This window comes from Megascapheus bottae, chromosome 8 (genome assembly GCF_031878675.1).
Source record: "Megascapheus bottae isolate mThoBot1 chromosome 8, mThoBot2.hap1, whole genome shotgun sequence".
NCBI lineage: Eukaryota > Metazoa > Chordata > Mammalia > Rodentia > Geomyidae > Megascapheus > Megascapheus bottae.
In genome coordinates this window covers 13,529,828-13,552,351 of record NC_143516.1, presented here as the reverse complement: position 1 = coordinate 13,552,351, position 22,524 = coordinate 13,529,828, and the positions used below count along the sequence as shown (strand labels likewise).

Genomic DNA, 22,524 nt, shown 5'->3' with positions numbered 1-22,524 from the left:
TCAGATGACTCACTATTGTTCTCGAGAAAGGCTCTGCCCAAGATGACTTAGGTTAGTGGCAAGAATGGGCAGCCTCTTATTGATCCACTCATCCACTGAGGGCCATCTGGGTTGGTTCCATATCTTTGCTATGGTAAATAGTGCTGCAATGAACATTGTTGTGCTAATGGATTTAGTATGCCCTTGTTTCTGGATGATTGGGTAAATGACAGGCATCCCTTTTTGCAACGTAAGTGTTTCTGGTTGACTTCCCTACTTTTCTTTCTTTCAAAGTAAAAGACAAGTGGAAGAATTCCATCATTCAATGCTCACAGCAAATAATAAAAAAAAATTCTTACACTGGTGAAGGATGAAGGATTGGAAGAACCAAGGGAAAATGCATGGTGAATAGTTGAGAATTAGCTAACTCGTCTGATCTTGTGTTTTAGAGATTCTAATAACATTATTTGGGGTGGCATGACAGGAAGCGATTTAAAAAAAATTCTCACATTCTAAGAAAATGTGTGTTATTTTTTTTCCTGCAGTGAACTTACCATTTAACTGTATTCAAAAATAATGCCCTATAGTATTGATAGAAGGTGAAATTAAAATACATTTATTTGCTTATTTAGTTACTTGTAGGATCTCTTTATATAGCACAGATTGCCTTTTCACTCTCAATTGTCCTGTCTCAGCCTCCTGAATGCTAGAATTTTAGGCTATACTACCATTTGTGGCTCAAGAACTTTATTTTTCTCTATGAAGCCACTGTTCACTTTACCAAAAAAAAAACTTTGGGTAAGGATCCTAAGGGAACAGGCTACAAATGTTTGAGCAGTCAGATATCAGGAGCTAAGACGTTTTCCACGAAGTCTGGGTTATGATGTGACACTTGTGGGGTGACTTGCTCTTGAAATTTCTTTACTATTTCAAGAGACAGATGAACATGTATGCAAATATTTATCTATCTTGTAGGTGTTTCACATTAAGTGCTAGTTACTAATAACTGTTGCCTTTCTGACCCACCCAACAAAGGGCAAGTTCTTAGTGGTCTAAGAACTGCTTTGTCCCTGGAGAAATAAAGTTGCCCCAGCTGTGAAGACAATGCACAGGGCTCCAGACTCAGTGTGCCACAGATGAATCTGTGGATTTACGTACTGGGAAGATGGCACACATTCCATTGATTATTTTATTGAGCAGTGGCTGAAGATAATTTATCTGGACTGTTCTGGGATTGTATTGTCTTAAGACTGATTTCAAGACCATTTTTCCTCCCTCTTTCTGTTTCTGAGTAGAATTCAGAATGGAAACTAGAATCTTTAATGGGCCAATGTGCTAGTAAGCTGGTACATTCCCCAAACTAGAAATTACTATTTTCAGTGTGGTATTGCCACTTATTTATTTTGTAGCTTCGGAGTGATTCACCTACTTTTTTGGTCCTTGGCTATAAAATATGGATTATGGACAAAAGTCTCTCAGTGTTGACTGTTATATATGGCATTAATGATATGTAAAATGTAAATTATATATTTAAATAATAGATTTAAGGAGTTAGTCACCATCCAAACAAATTAAAAAGGATCTACCTATAATCAAGTGAAATCTGTGTTATGAAGTTGACAAAGATTTTCCTTTAATGGGTTACTCTACTTTGTAACCAACCCATCCTCTCATAGCCTCATGGTGCCTGCAGCTATCTGTTGCTTTGTGGTTATGAGGGCTTTAATAAATTTCCTCTCTTAGGATTATTTTATTTTTCAAAAGACATACACAAATGATATCTTCTTAGTGGCGGAATTTCAGATACAGTTCAAGGAGGTATCTTTGGTTAGAGGGTCATTGCCAGCGTTTTCATTGTATCATATGTAGGCTTCACTCTGAACACACTGGCCGGAGAAGCAGATGAAATGCCCAGTGACATTTACTTGGTTGTGTTCTTGGCACTTCATTAACTCTGCCTTGATCAGTCTCACTCTCAGACACTGCCTGTCACGCCTCCTGCAGTCTCCCTGCCGTCTGACTCACCCCTGCATTCTCATAGTCATGTGGCTCACTCCTGTAACAATGTATCAGATTAGAGCATGGACACAAGTCCGAAGAGCTGTTGTCCTTTCTCTCCCATTTACTTTATGTAGGCTCTGACAGTTCTTCTAAGACTCGGGTTTTACCCATATATGAAAGGAGATAGTGGAGCCAAGGGACTCCATTTGATATAGCACAAAGACGTTAATATGCTACACCCAATAAATAATAATAAGCAGTATGTGCTACTTATTTCACAAAATAAACTATTATTCACTGGTAATGTATGCAAATTTTTATGCCTGCAAATATTTGCGTGCATGAATATCATTGAAGTCTTACAACAACTTTAAGAGGTGATCATCATTGTATCCATTTCAGTACAAGGGGAAAAATGCAAAGAAATAAATTGATTTTTCCAGTTGTCCCAGAGACAGTAATCAGGGAAATCAGAATTAGATCTTAGGATTCTCTGAATCTGGAGTTCCTGTTCTACACTGTTTCTCAGTGTTGTCTCTCTTGAAAGTAAAATGTATTAACTTTTAGAGTTCTGACAAAGCTATTGGAAAACTCTACATAGTCTGAATCCATGTGAAAACCAAGTCAAACTAAGGCTTTGTGCTGCAACAGTGAGCTTTTTTTCTATCCCAATACAGAGAATTAGGGATAGACCTACAGATTTGTAATGAGAGGCCTCAGCAATCAGTCAGGATTGCCGACCAGTTGCATACCAGCCAACATACAGTGAGGCCAAACAAAACCCTGATTAGGTCTCACAGGACCAAAACTCAGGATATTTTAATCCATTGCAGTTATTGAAGCAGGTTCTCATGTCCTATGACTAAAAGATAAGTCTTCCTTCATTTCTACTGACCCACAAGTTAGATCTGCTGATATAAAAATGTTATTTTTCATTGCTAAATAGGAGACTAAGAACTTAGTAGTTTTGGAGTTAATTCCACTGAGCAAAATGTGGCTACAAGTGGCTGGGTCTTGGTGAGTGTCATTTATATGATGCTGAGCAGTATGTCTTCTTATATGTTCAGGTTCATTAAGTAAGCTTTTTCTTAAAGTAACCTTATTTTTTGCTAGTGTATCAGCCATTTCTCAGGGCAATGTTTCATTCTCTACTTTTCAGTGACTCCAAACCTAAAGTGAGTATTGGTAAAAAAAAAATGTGTCTTCAAGGAAGATAAATTCTAAGTGGTTGCACAATAAATGCTTTTTCTTCTCCTACGGTGATACACTTGTAAGAGAAATCACATTGGGCAAGGAGAAAACTGTTGAAAAAAATCAGCTGAGCAGATGTCTACTTTGCGTACTGAGAATACGAAAAAAATGTTTTGACATAAAGCTCTAGATTATGAAAGAATGCTGATTCATAGTGTCCTAGAGTTTCCACGTGCCTATGTGATAAGGAAACTGAAGGATCTCCTGGTATGAACCTCACACTGACATGAGTCAAGCAGAATGTAGAAGAGCTCAAGGTCACAATTAGATACAAGTAGTCAAGGGTCCTGGCTCCTATCCTGGAAATGTATTGTGGTTGGCCCTGGATATCTACAAGAAATCCTGCTGAATTTGCCCAAGTCCTTTTACATACAACGATGAAGTGTTAATACATAAATTATGTAACTTTAAATCATCTCCTCATACGTAAAGTATCAGATACAATATAATTGCTATATAAGTTATTATACCATGTTGTTTCGAGACTGACAAAAACAAGTCAGAACATTTTCAGCAAAAAGGTAAACATCCAGGGCCAGGAGTTTAGTCTAGTGGTAGGGTGCTTGCCTAGCATGCACAAAAGCCAGGGTTCGATTCTTCAGTACCACATACATGGAAAAAAACTGGAAGTGGCACTGTGGCTCAAGTGGTAGAGATTTAGCTTTGAGAAAGCCCAAGGACAGTGCTCAGGTCCTGAGTTCAAGCCCTAGGGCTGGCAAAAAAGATAACCATTGAGATGGCACTTTTTTGAACCAGTCGTAGGGTTTGAACTCAGGGCATTGTCCCTAAACTTTATGGCTAAAAGCCAATGCTTTGCCACTTGAACCACAACTCTGCTTCCAGTATTTTGATCTTTCACTGGAGATAAGAATCTTATGGACTTTCCTGCCTATTCTGGCTTTAAACCATAGTTCTCATATATCAGCCTCCCGAGTAGCTAGGATTATAGGCATAAATAACTGGTACCTAGATCATTCCACTTAAAACATATTATCATTAAATAGTCATACAAAGGAATTTACATTTAACAAAGCAGCTTATGAATACATTGTCTCTTGTTCAATGTCGCCCCTTCAACAGTCTCATCTATCCATCTTTCCCCACCCACTCCTTCCTTCATCTCTTTAATTTTGTAGGATATACATTGTCATATGATTTTTTGAAAGACAACAAAATTTGTGAGAATACAAAGACAAATGTTTCATGTTTTCCCACATATATGAAAACTATAATTAGCTTATAAACTAATTAGTAAATAAACTAGGGGTGAAGGAACTATGTGCACACGTATGAACTGAAAGATGATAGATTCAAGGAAGCACCCAAATACTATAACCTGTTAGAATAGCAAAGTCTGTTTCTCCCCAAATTTTCCAACCTGATTTGGTTCAACCATGAACGTGGAACCTGTGCATACGTGATACAGTACAGTATCAATCAACTTTGGCAAAATGGTGATAAAATGGTCAGAAACCAGGTTTTTTTCCCCCCCACAATTGTGGTAGCTGAAAAGACCATGATTCCTGCTGATTTCATACCTGGTAAGGTCTGTTTTTCTTGGTGTGTAGTTGGCTGCTCACATCGAGAGAGAGAGAAAGAGAGAGAGAGAGAGAGAGAGAGAGAGAGAGAGAGAGAGAGAGAGAGAGAGAGAGAGAGAGAGGAGCAAGACCGTAAGTGAGCGAATACTTTATTGCTTTTGCTTAAGAAAACCATGATCTTGTTGGGCCAGGGATCTTATGACTTCACTTACCTCTAACTTCTTATAGGCTCTGATTTCAATGCTAGCCACATTTGTGGTAAAGAATTCAATGTATGAATTTTGGAAGAACACAAATATTTTAGTCCATAACAAGCATCAAGAATGTATGTCTGCAAATAGCAGAAAACCAAATTTATGGTAACTTAGCATCTCCTCATCTGTGTGTGTAAGCTTCATATTTTATCTCATTCTCACCCTTACAACATGACACTTCACCCAGTTTTACCTCTACGTACTGGCTTTCAGGATGCATGTCTGCCATATAAAACTTATGTTTTCCCATAAGCCTCACGGAACAACCTCTGCTTAAATCTTATTGTTTGAAAGTAGTTCACTTTCCTTCTTTAGCTGCAAGGGAGTCAAGAAATGTAGGTGTTTGGGGCTATGTATAGTTTAAAGTTTAAATGTAACTACAAAAGGTCAAAAGAAAGAAGAGAATGACTTTCTTGGTACAAATATAGCCACAAAAATTCAAGGAACTGTCTGGTCCAAAGTGATCAGGAGGAGACTGAAGCCCTGTATTAGCAGAGACATTCACAAGTTCAGATTTTATAAATAGGAAGATAGAGATAAAAGAATCCATAGCTCCTGGGTCATTGTTAACACTTTATGTCAAATTTAAAATTCTACAACTATTGAGAAACATTGACATTTTTGTGTTATTTTTCACATAAGATTCAATAACCACAACTCTTTGAAATATATATTATGGCCTCTGTTTCACATAATGGACAACTCAAGCTTCCAGAAGAAAGTCCTTTAAAGTTAACTAGTTCCTTCCTCAGGATCTAGGATTCACATACGTCTGTATGCCTTCAGGTTTAGCCTCTTAATCATTCAGCAGTGAGGCCCAACAGAGATGACAGTGAGGTATAGGACAAAGGTCTCAGTCTTACAAATAGAGAGAAAACAGGCCCCTTGTGGAGAATCTCTTTTTCTTGGATGCTGAGCCTATATCTTTCTAGCAGGATACTCAGAGGCAGACTTGGGAAGCTGCTGGTAAAAATTGAGGCTCTGATGTCCTCTGTGAGTGCCTGAGTTATTTCCTTCCCTGACCTTGTATATAAATTTTCTTTCATGGCACCATTTGGGATAGCAGAAGCAAGTGATAACTAAATATCAGCTAATGACCAGGCCCTCAGAGCTGATGTGTTAGAGGGCTCAGCAGGCGCATGAATGGAGGTGGGAAGACATCATGTTTTCTAAGAATTACCTGGGAGAACCAAACAAATTAAAAGGTTTCCAGGCAAGGTTAGAGAAAAGAAAAAGCTAAATTGTGAATTCCAGGACTGTACCAATGCCCTCTAAGAGGAAAAAGTTAAATTCAACCCACGTAATCCTTGTTTCCACTGAGAATCAAGAAGAGATGAATTTGGATTTTTATTGTAAAGAGTTTAGTTCAAAAGGAAGCATTTCCCAATAGGGATGGCTATTGAACATGCTATGAAATTGATTTGCTTATCAGAATTCCTGTAGGTGGATATTATCCTATTTGCCTGACTTGCCTCAGGTGATGATCAGTTGGAATGCAGGGGAAGAAAATAGGAAAGGAGTCACTATGGAGTGATCTTGCACTACACGAAAAAAGACAGAGAACAATGGTGACGGGGGCATAAGATCAGTTCATTCAGTAATCATTTTTTCCTTTAAGCAAGTATAAGAATGTTTGCGTCCTTCTTTACATCAATGTCAGCCTCTCCTATAACTTAAATATGTAGAGATGAGCAATGTTGAATATTGTTTTTGATCCTGATCTCCTTCCTCCTTCCCTTTGACTTCTTCCCCTTCCCCTTCCCCTTCCTTTTTCCTTTCTCTTTCTCTCCTCTCCTCTCCTCTCCTCTCCTCTCCTCTCCTCTCCTCTCCTCTCCTCTCCTCTCCGTGTTCATGTAGGAATGACTGTGGTGTGTGGTGAGGAAGGATGTCTGAGTTAGATGGTAAATCCTGGATGCATTGATGCATCAGATTGGGAAAGTTACTTAACGTTTTTGAGCTTCACGATTATTGCGTTTATGAGGAGATTGCTATGTGAATAAGTGACATGCTTAGGTACTTAGTTTAATCCTGGATGCATACTAAATATTATCTAATTGAAAGTATAGCTAATGTTTGATATATTATGGTAACCCGGAAGTATGGAACCCCAAAATTTGTTTTAGTTCACAGTTCAATAAAATATTTGCTAATGAAATAAAAATATGAATCTTTCTACAAGCCCTAAATATTTATAATCCTATTGCCATTTGCATTTAAGTGTCTTTTTTAAAATAAAATAAACCAACTTTTTATATACTCAAAACTGTTTTCAGGTCAGCATATACTAGATCCAGAGAGATGTCTAAATAAACCCTTCAATATCTAGAAAGAAAAGAAAAGGCCTTGGGGGGCAGAATGAATGGAGGAGTAGAGGCTCGGGGAGGCTCCCAGCTGAATATTTTATCTTTAGTCTGACATTGCTCATGACCTAGCAGACAGCTAAAGACTATTTATACTGCATTTAAAAACTCAGGACATGTGTTATTTTCTTTGTGCACTGTTCTTGGTCTTTAATCCATAGCACTGTTTCTAGGTACTTGTACTTCACTCATTAACCAGTAGGTAAGTTGCTTGTAAATGAAAGTAGCACAATTTTAGCTTCCATAGAGCAGGATTTGTTCTCATTTTGTATGATTTTGTCATTTAGCAATGTTGATAAGGAGTGCCTTAGATTTAAAGAGTCAAATGTGAGGCTGGAGTTTGGCCTAGAGGTAGAGTGCTTGCTTAGCATGCATGAAGATCTGGATTCAATTCTTCAGTACCACATGAATAGAAAAGCAGGAAGTCATGCTGTGGTTCCCATGGTAGAGTGCTAGCCTTGAGGAAAGCCCAATGATCATGCCCAAGCCCTGAGTTCAAGCCCCAGGATTGGCAAAAAAAGAGTCAAATGTGATACTGTTCATAAATGCAGGGTTTCTTTATGTATAAACCTTCATAGAAGTTGTTGTTTTTGCTAGATTTGGCTCCTCACACAGAAATTTACATGTGAGTTTGAAGATATAGAGGTACTCTGACAGAAATGGAAAGTTTAAATAGAGTTCAATGTGTCACCCTGTTTTCTATCAATCAGTTTCTGTAAGTAGGGATTTCCGTGCAAACAAGAATTTATAAATACAGAAATTGAGATTAACATTTCATTGAACAAGTTAACCTATTCAGATTTTATTTTAGATCATGGAAACATAGGTATTCAATAGTATTAGAACATTAAGGAACTAGAGGACGAACCTGGGATTCAGGACACAGAAGCTGTGTCGTTCTAACACCACAAGCTACATGCCCATTGCTATGCCTTTCCTTCTTGTTTCCTTGTCTTACATAAGGATTGTGAACTAAGTATGTCTATGGCCTTCACTAGACTTGAAACATATGAGACCTCCTGTTCTTATGAAAAGACCATTTTTGCTCATTTAACCTGTATGTGTTTCACTGAAGGAGTACAATAATACTTGTGATGGAAGTCTAAGAGTTGACATCATAGAAATAATATTCCTCTTTTAATTAAATGTTCTGACGGATCACCAGTAACTCCTGTTGAGCGCATTCTGTGTGTGTGTGTGTGTGTGTGTGTGTGTGTGTGTGCATGTGCATGTGTGTGTGCATGTGTGCGTGTGTGTGTGTGTGTGTGTGTGTGTGTGTGTGTGTGTGTGTGTGTGCTGGTATGTATTGACCTTGCAGATTCCTGCGTTTATGGGGAGGAAGAGGCGCTAGCTTTCTTCCTGTGCCCTCTACTGCAGACAAATGAGACATTCACTTGTCAGCTGCAGTTTTCTCCCATATAATCAGTCAGTGCCTCTTTGTCTGGGCTCTGACGTCTGCACAGTCCAGGGAGCTGGGGGATCGGGATGTGCTAATGTCTCCAGAGGAACATCAGTACACTCCATCAGGACACTTAAGGTGATGGAGAGATAGATCTGGAAACATCTCCCAATACTCATAAAATTTTTTTAGTTCCAAGTCTTTTTTTGGATGTCATTCTTTTTCAATTGTTTTGACTAAATGATTTCTGTATTTACCTTAAAATGTTTTAGATGATGGGCAAATTATTAAAAATTTAAAGTGTATTTAGTAATAGGGTATGTGTTTTGTGCCTTGTCAACACCGAATACCATTAGCACTCAGTCATTTCTACAGGTGAAAAAAATGTGATGTGTCTTATTTTAATTGCACTGTCCTTATAAATTAACAAGATTTAGTGATTTTAATACATTAATTGTTGAGTTTTTTATGTTTATTATTTATTGTATATTTCTTTTTGTTGGTGATTTTTAAATTTTTATTGTGAATGTGTTGCACAAAGTAATTAGTTACATATGGTAGGTAGTGAGTACATTTTTTGTCGAACCCTGTTACCCCCCCCTCATTTTTTCCTTTCCCCAATTCCTCTCCCCCAAGTTGTAAAGTTCATTTCTAACATTATATCTTGTGAGCAGCTCTGTTGCATTACTTAAAAAATCTCTTCCCATTTATTTTTTGGTTTGTTATAGCCAGTGGCCTTTTATTATGAATTTAAGGATCTGGGACTGTCTTAAGTACTGAACATATATCTTGGAATAGATCATAAAGAGATGGAATCATAGAGCTTACATTCTAGGGAGAGTAAAAAGCAAAACATATCTAGTATTGATACAAAAGCAAGGATCAGTTACTGAAAGGCTAATTTAAACTAACTGATGCAGAATATTTTTCAGAGACAAGAACATCTGGTAAAATACCATCTTTTTATGTAATGATGGAGACAGCTAATACAGAGGCATGGATGAGTTGGGGGTATTCTAGGAAGAACAATACTGTCACAGGACCTGAAGATGATGGGAGAAAGGGAAATGGGAAGAGGAAAGTTGGAGAGCTCAGCCCGTGGTAATCTAGGGTGAGGAGTTTTAGTTTTATTCCAAGAGTGTTGGGAAGCAATGGAAGGTTTCCATAAATGAATAACTAATTCAATTTATAACTATACTCAGGTTTCTGAGGGTGAAATGAGTTGTTGGGAATAATAATGGAAGCAGAGAATCTAAGGTAGTTGCCTAGATAAGCTGTGAGAGGTGGTGGTGGTGGTGATGGTGGTGGTGGTGGTGGTGGTGGGGTGTGTGTGTGTGTGTGTGTGTGTGTGTGTGTGTGTAGGGCACTGTCAGTGGTCTGCCTGATTTCCTTTCCTCCTCAGTGCACATCATTTCAGGAATGTGCCAATGCTAACATGTGTGCTAGCACTTTCTTCTAGGACCAGCATAAAGCTAGTCTTTGACTAACAGCTCTCCTGACTTGTTTTCCCTTCTCATCCTATCCTGTTTCTTTTGGTCTTCTTGTTCTTAAGAAAAAACTCAAACAAAAGGCAGCAGGGTCTGAGACATGAGTTAGTGTATCAGAGCATTTGAGTAGAGATGAGAGAATGGATTAAGAACATTCTAGAGTCTACAGAAGTGGATCTGATATGCAGGAAAACCAGGGACATTAAGGTAGTTCTTAAATTTTCTTGTTGAACAACTTGGTCTATAAACACATTATTATTAGTAGGAAACATTTGAAAGAAAAATGTCTACAAAAAGAGAAGCAAAGATTATTTCAGATATCTATAAATGGATATATCAGTTAGACAGATGAATACCATGTCTTTTGCTACAATGCATATTTCGAATCTTAAGGTTGCTGTCTTATTACTATTACTATTGCTACATGGTTACTGTTTTCCATATCCACTGACCAGAGTGGTTAGTAACTCATGAGGGAAACAAGAGCATTTCTATCACAGGAGCTAAGATCAGGAAGTGTTTCAAGGAAGAAACAGCATTGAATGTAGCTAAGTATTTGGTAAATAAAGGCAAAGATCCAGTCACAGAACATGGCAACAGGGATGTTAGCAAGCTTCAATAGCAGAAGCCTTGTGAGGAGATGGGTATCCATGTGTGTGAACTCATAAAATCATTGCACATAGTGAATGTATATAAAATTTTGTATCCAACTATATTCAGTTAAAAATACAAGAAAAAACAGAGAATGGAATATTAAGAAGCATTTTTTTTACTTCATCAGCTGTTATTGTGGGTGTATGAAGAGAGCAAGAGTAGTAAATCAAATGGCAATTCAAGTGGGGTAATGAGTCTAGGAATTTTGTTTTAAATCAACATCTTAGGAAAGTGAAGTTGGTTATAAAAGACAGAAGGAACAGACCAAATGTGATGAATTCAATGTTCTTGAGCAGAGATTAGTTTTATCCTTAATCCCTTATAAATAATAATACAAAAAATACCAGAGAATATAAGCATCAATGAAGAAAGATGCCTAGGTGTTATAGTGTATGGCTGGATTTATTTTTGTTTGACTTTCCCTGTCCTTATTGAAGCATGAGATGAAAACCCCAGCTGAGAAAGGGAGAGGGAAGAGCCTGCATTTTAGAGACAGAGAGAAGAGTACATATGAAATAATCATGAGACTGATAAGAAAGTATATTTACACGAGTGATATAGTGTAATTTCCATGTACTGCTGAATGCCCTTTCACTATGTGTTCCTCATGAATTTTAAAGAAAACCAGTCAATAAGGAAATGAGCTTATTCCTGGCATGTTCATACATCTGGGTATAAGCATGGGCTTGGATTGGCTAGGTTTAATTAGCAAACTGTCAGGAAGACATGAGAGACTTAAAGAGTTTGGAAGGGATTGACTATGAGCACAGGCTCTAAAGTCAAAACACGTCAAAACAAGAGGGAAATGAAAGGGGGAATGGAGACTAGTGCTAATGGGTTTTATATTTTCATGAAGTTGAGGAAATACTGTGATAAAAGGAGAAGACCCTCAGAACTTAAGCGGTAAGAGGTAAACAGAAGGTTAGATGGGTTACAGGAAATAGCAATGGAGCCAGGAGGTTGAGGAATTGTGAGGACAGGAATGCATCATCCATGTTGACATCGAAGGCTCTAACTTTGGAAAACAGCAGAAACATGGAGCTTTTAAGGGATGGGCCCAAGTCATTGAAGAAGAACAGAGATGCAGAAAGGGCCAAGTGTGATACGATCTAGTTCTTAGTATTTACAAGTGCACTTGGTTGCAGGAATGATCTAGGGTACAAGTAAAAGTCTAAGGCCATCGACACCTCTCTTTACCCAGGGAAGTGGGTTTTGACTAAGCCTTGCAGCTCTGTTCCTGGCTTGTTTAGCAAGTTCCCTGGTCAGGGAAGCCTCATGAGGGCCTCCTCTCATCAGGAGCCCACAGAGGCCAGCTGACCTTTGCACCACAAAATCAGCATGCTCTGTCCCCCTCTGTTAAAAGCTGGGACAAACGTTGGCTGTAAAATAGGGCAGAGATCCTTCATTTCACAAAATTGGTTCCATGGTGAGTGTCCTAGCTCTGATCACTTCTCTTTACTGCCACTGCCACTTTAGTCTGGCTACCTATGGCTACTTTCCTTCCATCCCAGTGACAGTGACAAAAGACTGGGGAAGGTCTGAGCGGTGCGCCCCCAGGGACTGAGGAGGCCTCAGGGCGGTGGGAAGGGCTGCTTGCACCTCTGTGCCCTTCAACCCACGCTGCTTGTGTTCTGTGCAGGAAATTACGGGGAGAGTGGAATGGACGCTTTCAAAGAACTGGCGGCTCAGGAAGGTCTGTGCATTGCCCACTCGGACAAAATCTACAGCAATGCCGGGGAGAAGAGCTTTGACCGCCTGCTGCGCAAGCTCCGCGAGCGGCTGCCCAAGGCCAGAGTGGTGGTGTGCTTCTGTGAAGGCATGACAGTGCGTGGTCTTCTGAGTGCCATGCGACGCCTGGGCGTCGTGGGCGAGTTCTCCCTCATCGGAAGGTGAGCCAGTCTAAGCCGTTCCCCACCCGTCAAACACACGCGCGCGCACACCACCCCCTCTAACTTACTTTATGCACACCCAGACTCTCTGACTCCGGGTTGTTGGAGCTGTGCCATCACTGGGTTTACCAACAGTTCTGGGTCTCCCTGTGAGAAAGCCTTTTGGCATCTTCCTCCTAGAAAGAAGTGAGGCTACTCCAGAAAAGGACCGGGAGTCCTTGGTCAGAATGTGTCTTGTCCTGGAGAATTAGTTCTTTGCATGTATGCCCCTTCCCCACCACCTCCCTAGCAAATACTGTGTCTCCATATTTCTAAGCATAGAAATCTTAGTGGGGTAAACCTTTTTTTGTGTGGGGGAGGGTTGTGGAGAGAGAACTGGCAGGAAGCAGTAGAAATGGATAATAGTAAAATTCAAAAGTTAGTTGGCCAAGTTCAAGTGAAGGGATACATCCAAGCTTTTTCTATTTATTTCTGGAACTGGGCTTTGAACTCGGAACCTATAGGTATTCAACATTCTACCACTTGAGCCATACCTCCAATCCTGATCTTTAATGTTCACTTTTGGCAGTACTAGGATTTGAATTTAGAGCTTTATTCTCGCCCGAGAAGAAATGTCTGAGTCACTCCTCCAATTGTCTTTTGCTTTAATTATTTTTCCTATAGGTTTCTCATCCTTGGACTGGGACTCTTAGCCATCCCCCCTACACAGTAGGGAATCACAGTGTGCATCTCATTTACTGTTTCCAGTGAAGTCTCATTTTTTGCCTGGGTTGACCTTAAATCATGATCTTCCTGATCTCTGCCTTCTGAGTTAGCTGTGATTACAGGTGTGAGTCATTGCACATGGCTGTCAGACAGAGATGATACAATCTCACACTCTTACGAACTGACTAGTCATGGTGCTTTCAGCAGGTGACTTTTGGAATTGCATGTGGTGGAGTCTAAAATCTGCTCTCTAGATCATATTTATTTATGTAGACATAGATTCTACTCCATTGCATTGTATTTTTTCTTTGGATTTTTGGCCTTGCTAGGATCATGTTTACTTTTCCATCTTCTAATAGCGCATAAAGGAATGGAGTGTGTTTTCCAAAGAAACTCGTATCTGGTACCTGAGTGAAAACCGTAGCTCACCTCAGCACCCTCACACTCAAAAAAAAAAAATAAGAATCCTCACACTCAGTTTCCAGATCTTAGTGTATAGTCCCACCACCCTTATTAACTAACTTCCATCCTAACCCTTTCTATTCAGTGCTTGCTGTGTTGACTACCATAGTGATGAGCATCATTCACCCTTTGTTTACATCGTGAGACACTTGGAAGACTTTTGAGACAGTAGGAGAGAAATACAAACCAATAGAGAAAACACTGGAGGCTAACCAGGACCAAGTAGATGTGGCAGCAAGGGCAAAGGTCAAATTCAAGACTAAGAATATGATTGGATTTGGGTAGCTTTGGCAGACAGGCACCGAGAGCCATTTTGGCTTCTTCGATATGATGCAGTTGAATGAAATCACTTGAAATATTCTTTAGAAAGCCTGCCTATAAAAAGGAGTATTTAAAGACAAAATAATATCTGTTTTAGGAGATAAAAGGATATAAGCACATTGTTGAAGTGTTCTTAATATATGCATTAGAACAGATGGTGTGCAGATACTCAGTTTTTTGGATTGCTTTTCTAAAATGACTGTTTTTTTATAAAGTATTCTTGTCAAAAAATCTTATGTTTATTATTTTAAAAACAACTAAAATTTATTTTGTCAAATGTATTTACTTTAAGATCCTCAAAGGCTGTATCTACTTTAGAGCTAGGGATCGTGTACAGATGTGGCAAAATAGATGAGTTTGGAGGGGGTCTTCAGACTGCCTAGTTATGTTGCAGAGTAATTACAGTGTAAATTCATCTGAACATCATTATTTATGAGATAGGAAAAATGCTACTGGCAGGTTAAGACTTTCTGATTTTTGCTTTCCTGCTAATAGAAGACAAGTGAGCTCACATCAGTATTCTTGAATTTTCACGCGTGCTTGCTCAAGAAGAGAGCAGTTACATGTCATATTGACTTCCTTTATTACTATCCCTGGATGTCCATCTGTGTTGGGTTCTATTAACACATTCTAAACAGCTATTGCCACAATGAATGCTTGGGCTTCCCAAATCGCTGCTCCCTATACCACTGGTATGAAACCTTTGACCTACTCCAACTGGACTCTAGGCAAAAGTGCGGGAAAGCATCTCCTCGTCCATCTGGGTCTATCAAAGTGGTGTTGGATTTTGCTGCCACATCCTAGAAGATGTCAAGGAAAACCTCCACTTTATTTTATTATCCTCTTTACATTACTATCTTCTACTACTATATTATTACCTTTATATTGCTATTCAAAGGGATTTTAATTTAGCGAGTCTATGTGTATAGTGCACCTTGACTTGGGTCATTTTTTCCATTGTTCTCACCCACATCTATGGTATCCCCTCCATCTCCTCACAACTTATGGCCAGTTCCCATATGTACACAGAGCTCACCATTCCTCTCTCCATTTGTCCACCTTTACCGCCCACTCCCAGAAGAGGTGTTTTACTCTCCTGGTATTCATTTCATAAATCTGTCGGGGCTAGGAGTTTGGACTAGTGGTAGAGTACTTGCGTAGCATGCATGAAGCTCTGGGTTCAGTTCCTTGGTACCATATATATTAAAAAAACTGGAAGTGGTGCTGTGGCTCAAGCCATAGAGTGCTAGCTTTGAGAAAGTCCAAGGACAGTGCTCAGGCCCTGAGCTCAAGCCCAGGACTGGCAAAACAGCAACAACAATAACAACAAAACTGCCTGTTACATTTTCAGAGGGATGGAAACCCAGTGCATGGAAACCTACCTCTGCCTGGACCATGCTGAGTGTGCTTGTATGTATATGCAGATGGCTCTGTACGTGAAACATACAATGTTAAGTGTTTCTTTGCTTAGAGTTTCTTCTTAAACTTCAGAGAGGAGTAAGCCAAGAACTTTTCCAGGTAAAGAGTCAAGTAGCTACACTATACATACTCAAAATTAGCCTTGCAAGGTGATGTTCTCGTTTTGTAGTATGCGCTCCATTGTGAATGCAGCTCAATCAGCCATGCCCAGTTCCTCATTCCAGCTAAAATTTCACTTTAAGCTTTAACTGCCATCTCCCAAAATAATGCCACTGTCGCTGCCCGCAGCAACGACAGGTCACTTCGGAGGCATACTAGGAATGATCACAGACTCAAATCACTGCAAGCAGAGGTTGTTTATTTCTCTCTCCTCTCTTCTCTGCCTCTCTCCTCTCCCTTCTCTTTCTTTTCTCCCTTCTTTTGCCTTCCCTGGAAACCCCACACTATATATATCCTTAAGCAGCCAATCACAGTAAAGGTCATCTGCAAAGCAGCAAACAAACCTGGAAGAAATCTAGCGATCCACTCCATCCACAAGCACAGAAGAAACAAAGCAACAAATGCAAAGAAACGTCCTGGTCAGCAAGTACTGACTCATTAGCGAGCTGCCAGGTGCCATCTTATAATCTTCCTCAGGAGGCTGAAAGCAATGGTCTCCAACATGCCACCAAGTCTATCTTCCTTCCATCCAAAAGACTATGAACTAATTTAAGGTCAGATGTCATCTGATTTGTTTTTTCTCATAATACATGATACTGTTGACTGCTGCCAGATTCACAGGACAGTTGCATAGGTGACAGCAGACCTCTTTCACATAAGTGAAAGTAAGTCCAAGTATAGATTACAAAAGGTATTTCACTAAAAGTAGAAAGAACTTTAAAAGTTTTTTATTTTATTGTCAGGTTAATGTATGGAGGGATTACAGTTATATTCATCAGGTAGTGGATGCATTATTTCTTGTACATTGATATCTCTTCTCATGATTTTGTCCCCCTTTCCCTTCCCTTACTCCCTCCCAGTTATCTTGGTTTTCCCTCTTCCCTTCCCTATGAAAATAGAAAGAACTTTTTAAAAATTATTTTCAATGGGCTAGGAGTTTGGCCTAGTGGTAGAGTGCTGGCCCAGCATGCACGAAGACCTGGATTTGATTCCTTGGTACTACATACACAGATAAAAAGCTGGAAATGGTGCTATGGCTCAAGTGGTAGAGTTCTAGCCTTGAGAAAGCCCAAGGAAAGTGCTCAAGCCCTGAGTTAAAGCCACAGGACTAGCAAAAAAAATTTCATTGGTATATATTAATAGTATGAGTCTGTCAGTACGTCCAGTGTACTTTGAACAAATGCATCTTCTCTATTATATTCTCCCCTTTCAAACTGGTGCACTTTCTCTCTCTCTGCATCAGTCTATCTATCTATCAATCAATCATCTATCTATCTACCAGAATTTAATCTTCTTCATCCTTTAGTTAGTCTTCTCCCCTCCCCCATGATGGTATCTGCCCTTAGGTAATAAGTTCTTTAATTTTTTCATGGTTTCCATTATCCTTATTTTTTTTGCCTCTAGAACATCAGGAATATGTCTTGGCACTGCCATCAAAGCTTACTGAAAGTCTGACAATTTACCATCATTCTACTGCTATTGTCCTAGGCCCCCGCCAACGTCATTTCATGCTTGGCTTGTCACATTTATCACATAATCGAGTCTCACTTCTTCAATCTACCTTCTTTTTAACATGGAGAAAAAAATGATCTTTTAACACTTAAGTCAGATAAAGTCACTCTTTACTCTTCATGCTCCATACCTTTGAATGGTTTCCAATTTCATTCATAATAAAGTCCTTACAAAAACCCACATTCTATCATTAAGACCGAGCTGCTTAAATGGATACTCCTTGGGCTTAACAATAGAGTATGTCCCAATGAAAGTGGGGAATATCGAAAATCAAACATCTATTGATTGCACTTAGTTGGCTGAACATTGTGGGTTAGAGACTGAATGTACTGTTGGGTTTTAGGTTTGAACACTTGATATTGTGGGCTCCTGGAGCTGTATTTGCTTCTATTGCTAGACCATATAAAAGGACTATCAGAGCAAGTACCATTAGCCTGAGAAAACATTAAAATTCTGAATTCAAAGTGTGGTTTCTATGAAATGTGTCAGAATTTCATTTTTATAAAGTCAAAGAAAATAAACACTCAAACCATCATAAATTGATGGTTATCCAGAATGGTTGTTACACTGTAACAAAGAAAAACAGAACTTGGGAAAAAATAAATTCCCAGAGAAAATGAAATATTCTGTATCCAACTAATTTGAGATTATGAAAAACAAAACAACACCCCAAAAAACAGGACTGGAATAAAGCCAGCAGACTCAGAAGAGACTCAAACTAAAAAAAATCAGTATAGTATTCTCACTAAATAAGTAATCAAGTTTATCATCATACAAAAGAATTATTTCTCTTGGCTCTATGAAATTGCCATTTTTGACATGCTTCTCTGAATTATGCTCATATGTAGATATGCTCACATAGCTACAACAATAATTTTAATGATGATACTAATATAATTCATATGGATATCTTTTTTAGGACTTACTTTATGCTAGGCACAATCCTAAGTAGGTTGGCTACTTAATTATCAGAACCAAATTATGACATAGGAACTAATATTTTCATCATTTGATGAATGGCAAAGTAAAGTAACTTATCATTGCCATAGAGGCAGAGCTAGTATTTGAATCTTGACATGAGATTTTAGAACCTTGCTTATAATTAGCAATTTATATTATAGGTCAAACTATAATTGGTTTATCAAGATATAATTTGTGTGTGTGTAGGTGGGGAGGTCGTAGGGCTTGAACTCAGCCTGGGCACTGCCCCTAAGTTCTTCAGCTCAAGGCTACTGCCCTACCCTTGAGCCAAGCCCCACTTCCCATTTATCTCCCAATTGGAGATAAGAGTCTCAGGTCCCTTTGTGCCCAGGCTGGCTTTAACCCTTGATTCTCAGATCTCAGCCTCCTGAGTAGCGAGGACTTACAGGCATGACCCACCATACCAGGCAAGATATACCTTTTTTGAAGAAATAGCTAGAAGTTTCTGAATCATATTTCATATTGAGATGGTCATCCAACTTAAACAATGATTACAAGTTTTCAATGTTAGCCTGGTGTAAAGCGATTTGCAATCCATGGAAGCCATAGTTTGAATTTTGATGTTTACTTGAGCTAATGCTGTGAAATCCAATCTTCATGCTCAATAGAAAGTGTCAGTAATACACAGCTAAGTGGTCCTGATGATACACAGACAAAACAATGAACTGTGTCACTGAAATATGATGTCCCACTTCTGGATTCATTGTGGGTGAGTTAGCATCCTGAAAAGTCCCCCAAAATGAATATCCTCAAAAGTCCATGAGTTGAAGACTTTCTGGGTTCTTAATAGTACTATTGGGAGATGTTGGAAATTTGGAGAAAGGAATTAGGTGATAGGGGATTGTGGGACAGTGATTCCTTCCCTACCATTTTCTTTTCTCTTTGCCATGAAATGGGCATTTTGCTTTGCCACACATTGGCCACTTACTATCATGTAATGCCTTGGCATAGGCCCAAAGCACTGGGGCCAGTGGAGCAGCAGATGAAACATCTAAAACTTTGAGTCAAACTCAATCTTTTCCTGGCTAGTCAAGATGTTGAGTCCCAATACTTGGGTAGGAGAGCAGGTGGATCACGGGTTCAAAATAAGTCTGAGCTCCACGATGAGATGCTGTGTCAACACACAAAGAAAAATGAAGTTTAAAACCCCTACAATAAATAAATAGCCCTTTTCTGGTTATGAGTTGATTATTTGGGCCATTTTGTTATAGTGACAGAACACAAATGTGATTTATGACAATGATAGTTACAGTTTACAGGGGATTTAGTGGAACAGTTCAAGCATAAGTCAAAGAGCATTATCATTTAGTTCTGTCTTGTTAACATGTTGTTTTGGCACAGTAACTACCCAATAGCCAAGTGAGAAAGTTCAGTGAGGATCAGAGCTAGCAAGTAACTTCGCTCTATGACCTTTAATTTCTGCTTTACCTTCTTATTTGTTCCTCGAAATTACCTGTAAGCACTTATACAAAGGAAGGGCCATGTAACAAAACGGTTAATAAATACAGAGCATTCCCATCAGTGTCACCTCTTTTGCCTTCATCTCCTTCTTGATTCTGCACCTAGCTTTGCAAGTGTTGGTGAAGTTCAATGAGCTTTATCTTTGGAATGTGAAAAATCATCACATCATCTGCAGAGTTCTCAGACTATATCTGTTAAATCACAAAATGCATGCTTGCTTGGGCAATCATAGATGTCATCTTCTCTGAGGAGGAGAGGCTCCTGGCTTTAATATGTCTGGCGTGGTCATTATCATGGACCCTCTCTGCCTTGGTCCTCATGGAAATTTACGTTTTACCTTCTTCAGGGCTTCTGATTAGACATCCTGTAAAATGGTGTACTCAGTGTAGGTGTGCTAATCCCTTTTATTGAATGCTAACTGCATCCAGCATCTCCCCTTTCCAAAATGAGTATCAATTAAAGACCTGTATCTTCTGTCCCATCCTTTCTCATTTACTACATCCTGGTCAATCACATTATAAATATATGGTTTTTAAATTTAAATAGCCTGTTCTTAGGGTGTTCTGTTTTGTGGTATTCTTGTTCTTGAGAGCAATTTCCCATCACCTGTCACAGAGCAACACCACCTCAGATCCTTTATTTAAAACTTGCTTCCAAATCGCACAAAACCACATTTTTTGAGTTTTAAGTATATTAAGCACACATTCAAAAATTAGTTAGAATTGAGCCCTTGCTTCATGTGGAAAGAATTACATTCTCTAGTGCTATCTTTCCACTCTGTAAGTTTCTTCCGCTATCTCTCCAAGAAACGAAATACAAAACTCTATATTCTTGAAACATAAGATAATATATTGTAGGGTTATGTTTCAATGAACTTTTAAAAAGAAAAACAGGAGTTATTTTAGTTTTTTTTCCAGTATGGAAAAGATGGGGAAGAAATCTGAGGTTGTCAGCCTTCGAGCAAAATTTCAAAAGTTAAACATTTTAAAGTAAATGTGACCTTTCCATCCCCCAAACAGATAATATTGATGAGAAGGGCAAAGCTGATGAGCCTGTGTTTCCTTGTGTAGTGGTTATCACTTATGGATACAAAATCTAGTCTTCACTCAGCTGCCTTGGATAGAAAATGGCTCCAACGATGCTGAACACTATCCGTTCCTAACACTTCCATCCTAAAGACAGAGAAGTAACAGCTTCGTGCAAGATTGCTCTACTAGAAAAGGACTGAAAAATGTATGCTAGGTTTGGAGAGGAGATTGAGATCGGAGTACTCAGGAGAATCCAAATTATTTTGAGTGTAAACCTCAGACACAGAGTACTCATTTTCTTCAATTGGAACATCTAAGTTGCACTGCAGTTAGTAGGTATTAACCCTTCCTTTATACCAACATCTCATCCCATGCTTCAGATAAAAGACATGCAGAATTGAAAGACTGTATTTCCAACCTTCACTTCTCTTCAGGGATCTAGACACTCTAAAAGAAAAGCATTAGGAACCTCCTGTGTCTATGAGGCATAACCCAGATGGCCCAGTTCAATGGACTTAGAAGGAAGCCATATAATTCAGTTCATTTTGATGCTCAGATCAGCAACTTGTACTTAAGTGGCCTTTATGATGAATGATTTGTTCATGGGGTGTTGAAAATGAAAGGCAAGATGAAAGTTTAACTGTACTACTGCTGGGCATTCCTCCATTTTTGCTCTTTTCTTCTTCCTTGACATCTACTGAGCAAGTAGATGTAACTATAGATGGGTTACTATTATTAGTGGTACTATAGTAACTAACAATAAATGTTATTTGCAGCATTGTTTATTGTATCTCAGTCATCTGCTGACCTCACTGGGCTAGTGATCCACCCTGAAATGATCATCATATTTCAGTTTTCAGACTAATCAAGATGCAGAGTAGAAAGCAGATAAACACACCTGACATCTTTGAGCCTGGGGCTCTCAGGGTTCACCAGTGAAGAGAGAATTCATCCTAAATCACAAGAATTGTTATCTCATGACAGAGTGACTCCTAAAATTGATTTCTTTCTTTTATTTCTAAAGTTGATTTCTGTCCATAGCAGCTTGCCAATATATGGCCTTGTCCTAAACCTGGGGAGGTTTATTTTATTTTTATTGTCAGGATAATATGTAGAGGGGTTACAGTTACATTCGTTAGGTGGTAGGTGCATTACTTCTCACACATTTGGGGAGGTCCATTTTTGGTTGTGTGTGCTACTCTTGGGGCTTGAACTTAGTTCTACCAGCTTTTTGGTGGTTAATTGTAGCTAAGAGTCTCCTGTCCATTCCTGCCTGGGCTGGCTTCAAACTGAAATCTTCACATCTTAGTCTTCTGAGTACCTAGGATTACAGACATGAGCCACCAGTACCTAGCGTGTGATCCATTTTAACCTTATAAGTTATTTTGTGACAAACTGCCTATTTTCCAAAGTTGGCTGCAAAATTTTGCAGTTCTACCAAGAACTGTATGAGAGTTCTAAATCCTCCAGCTCCTCACCAAAATAGTAATGTCAGTCTTTTCACTTTTAGCTGTTCCAGTGGGTGTATAGTGGCATTTCTTTGTGGTTTTCATTTGCATTTTTCTAATGACTAATAATGTTGAACACTCTTATGTACTTATTTGCCCTTTTAATATCTATCTTTTTTGATGAAATATCTTGTTGCATATATCTATGTCCATTTT

The 22,524-nt window shown here is 38.9% G+C and overlaps 1 protein-coding gene across 2 annotated transcripts in view; it reads left to right on the top strand.

Annotated features, from left to right (window-relative positions):
• Grm1 (glutamate metabotropic receptor 1) overlaps positions 1–22,524 on the top strand; it is a 270,165-nt gene that overhangs the window by 70,019 nt on the left and 177,622 nt on the right. For both annotated transcript variants that reach the window (XM_090337997.1, XM_090337998.1), the window contains exon 2: positions 12,563–12,812. In XM_090337997.1, the coding sequence (XP_090194123.1) occupies positions 12,563–12,812 (250 nt within the window). The remainder of the gene's footprint in view (positions 1–12,562; positions 12,813–22,524) is intronic.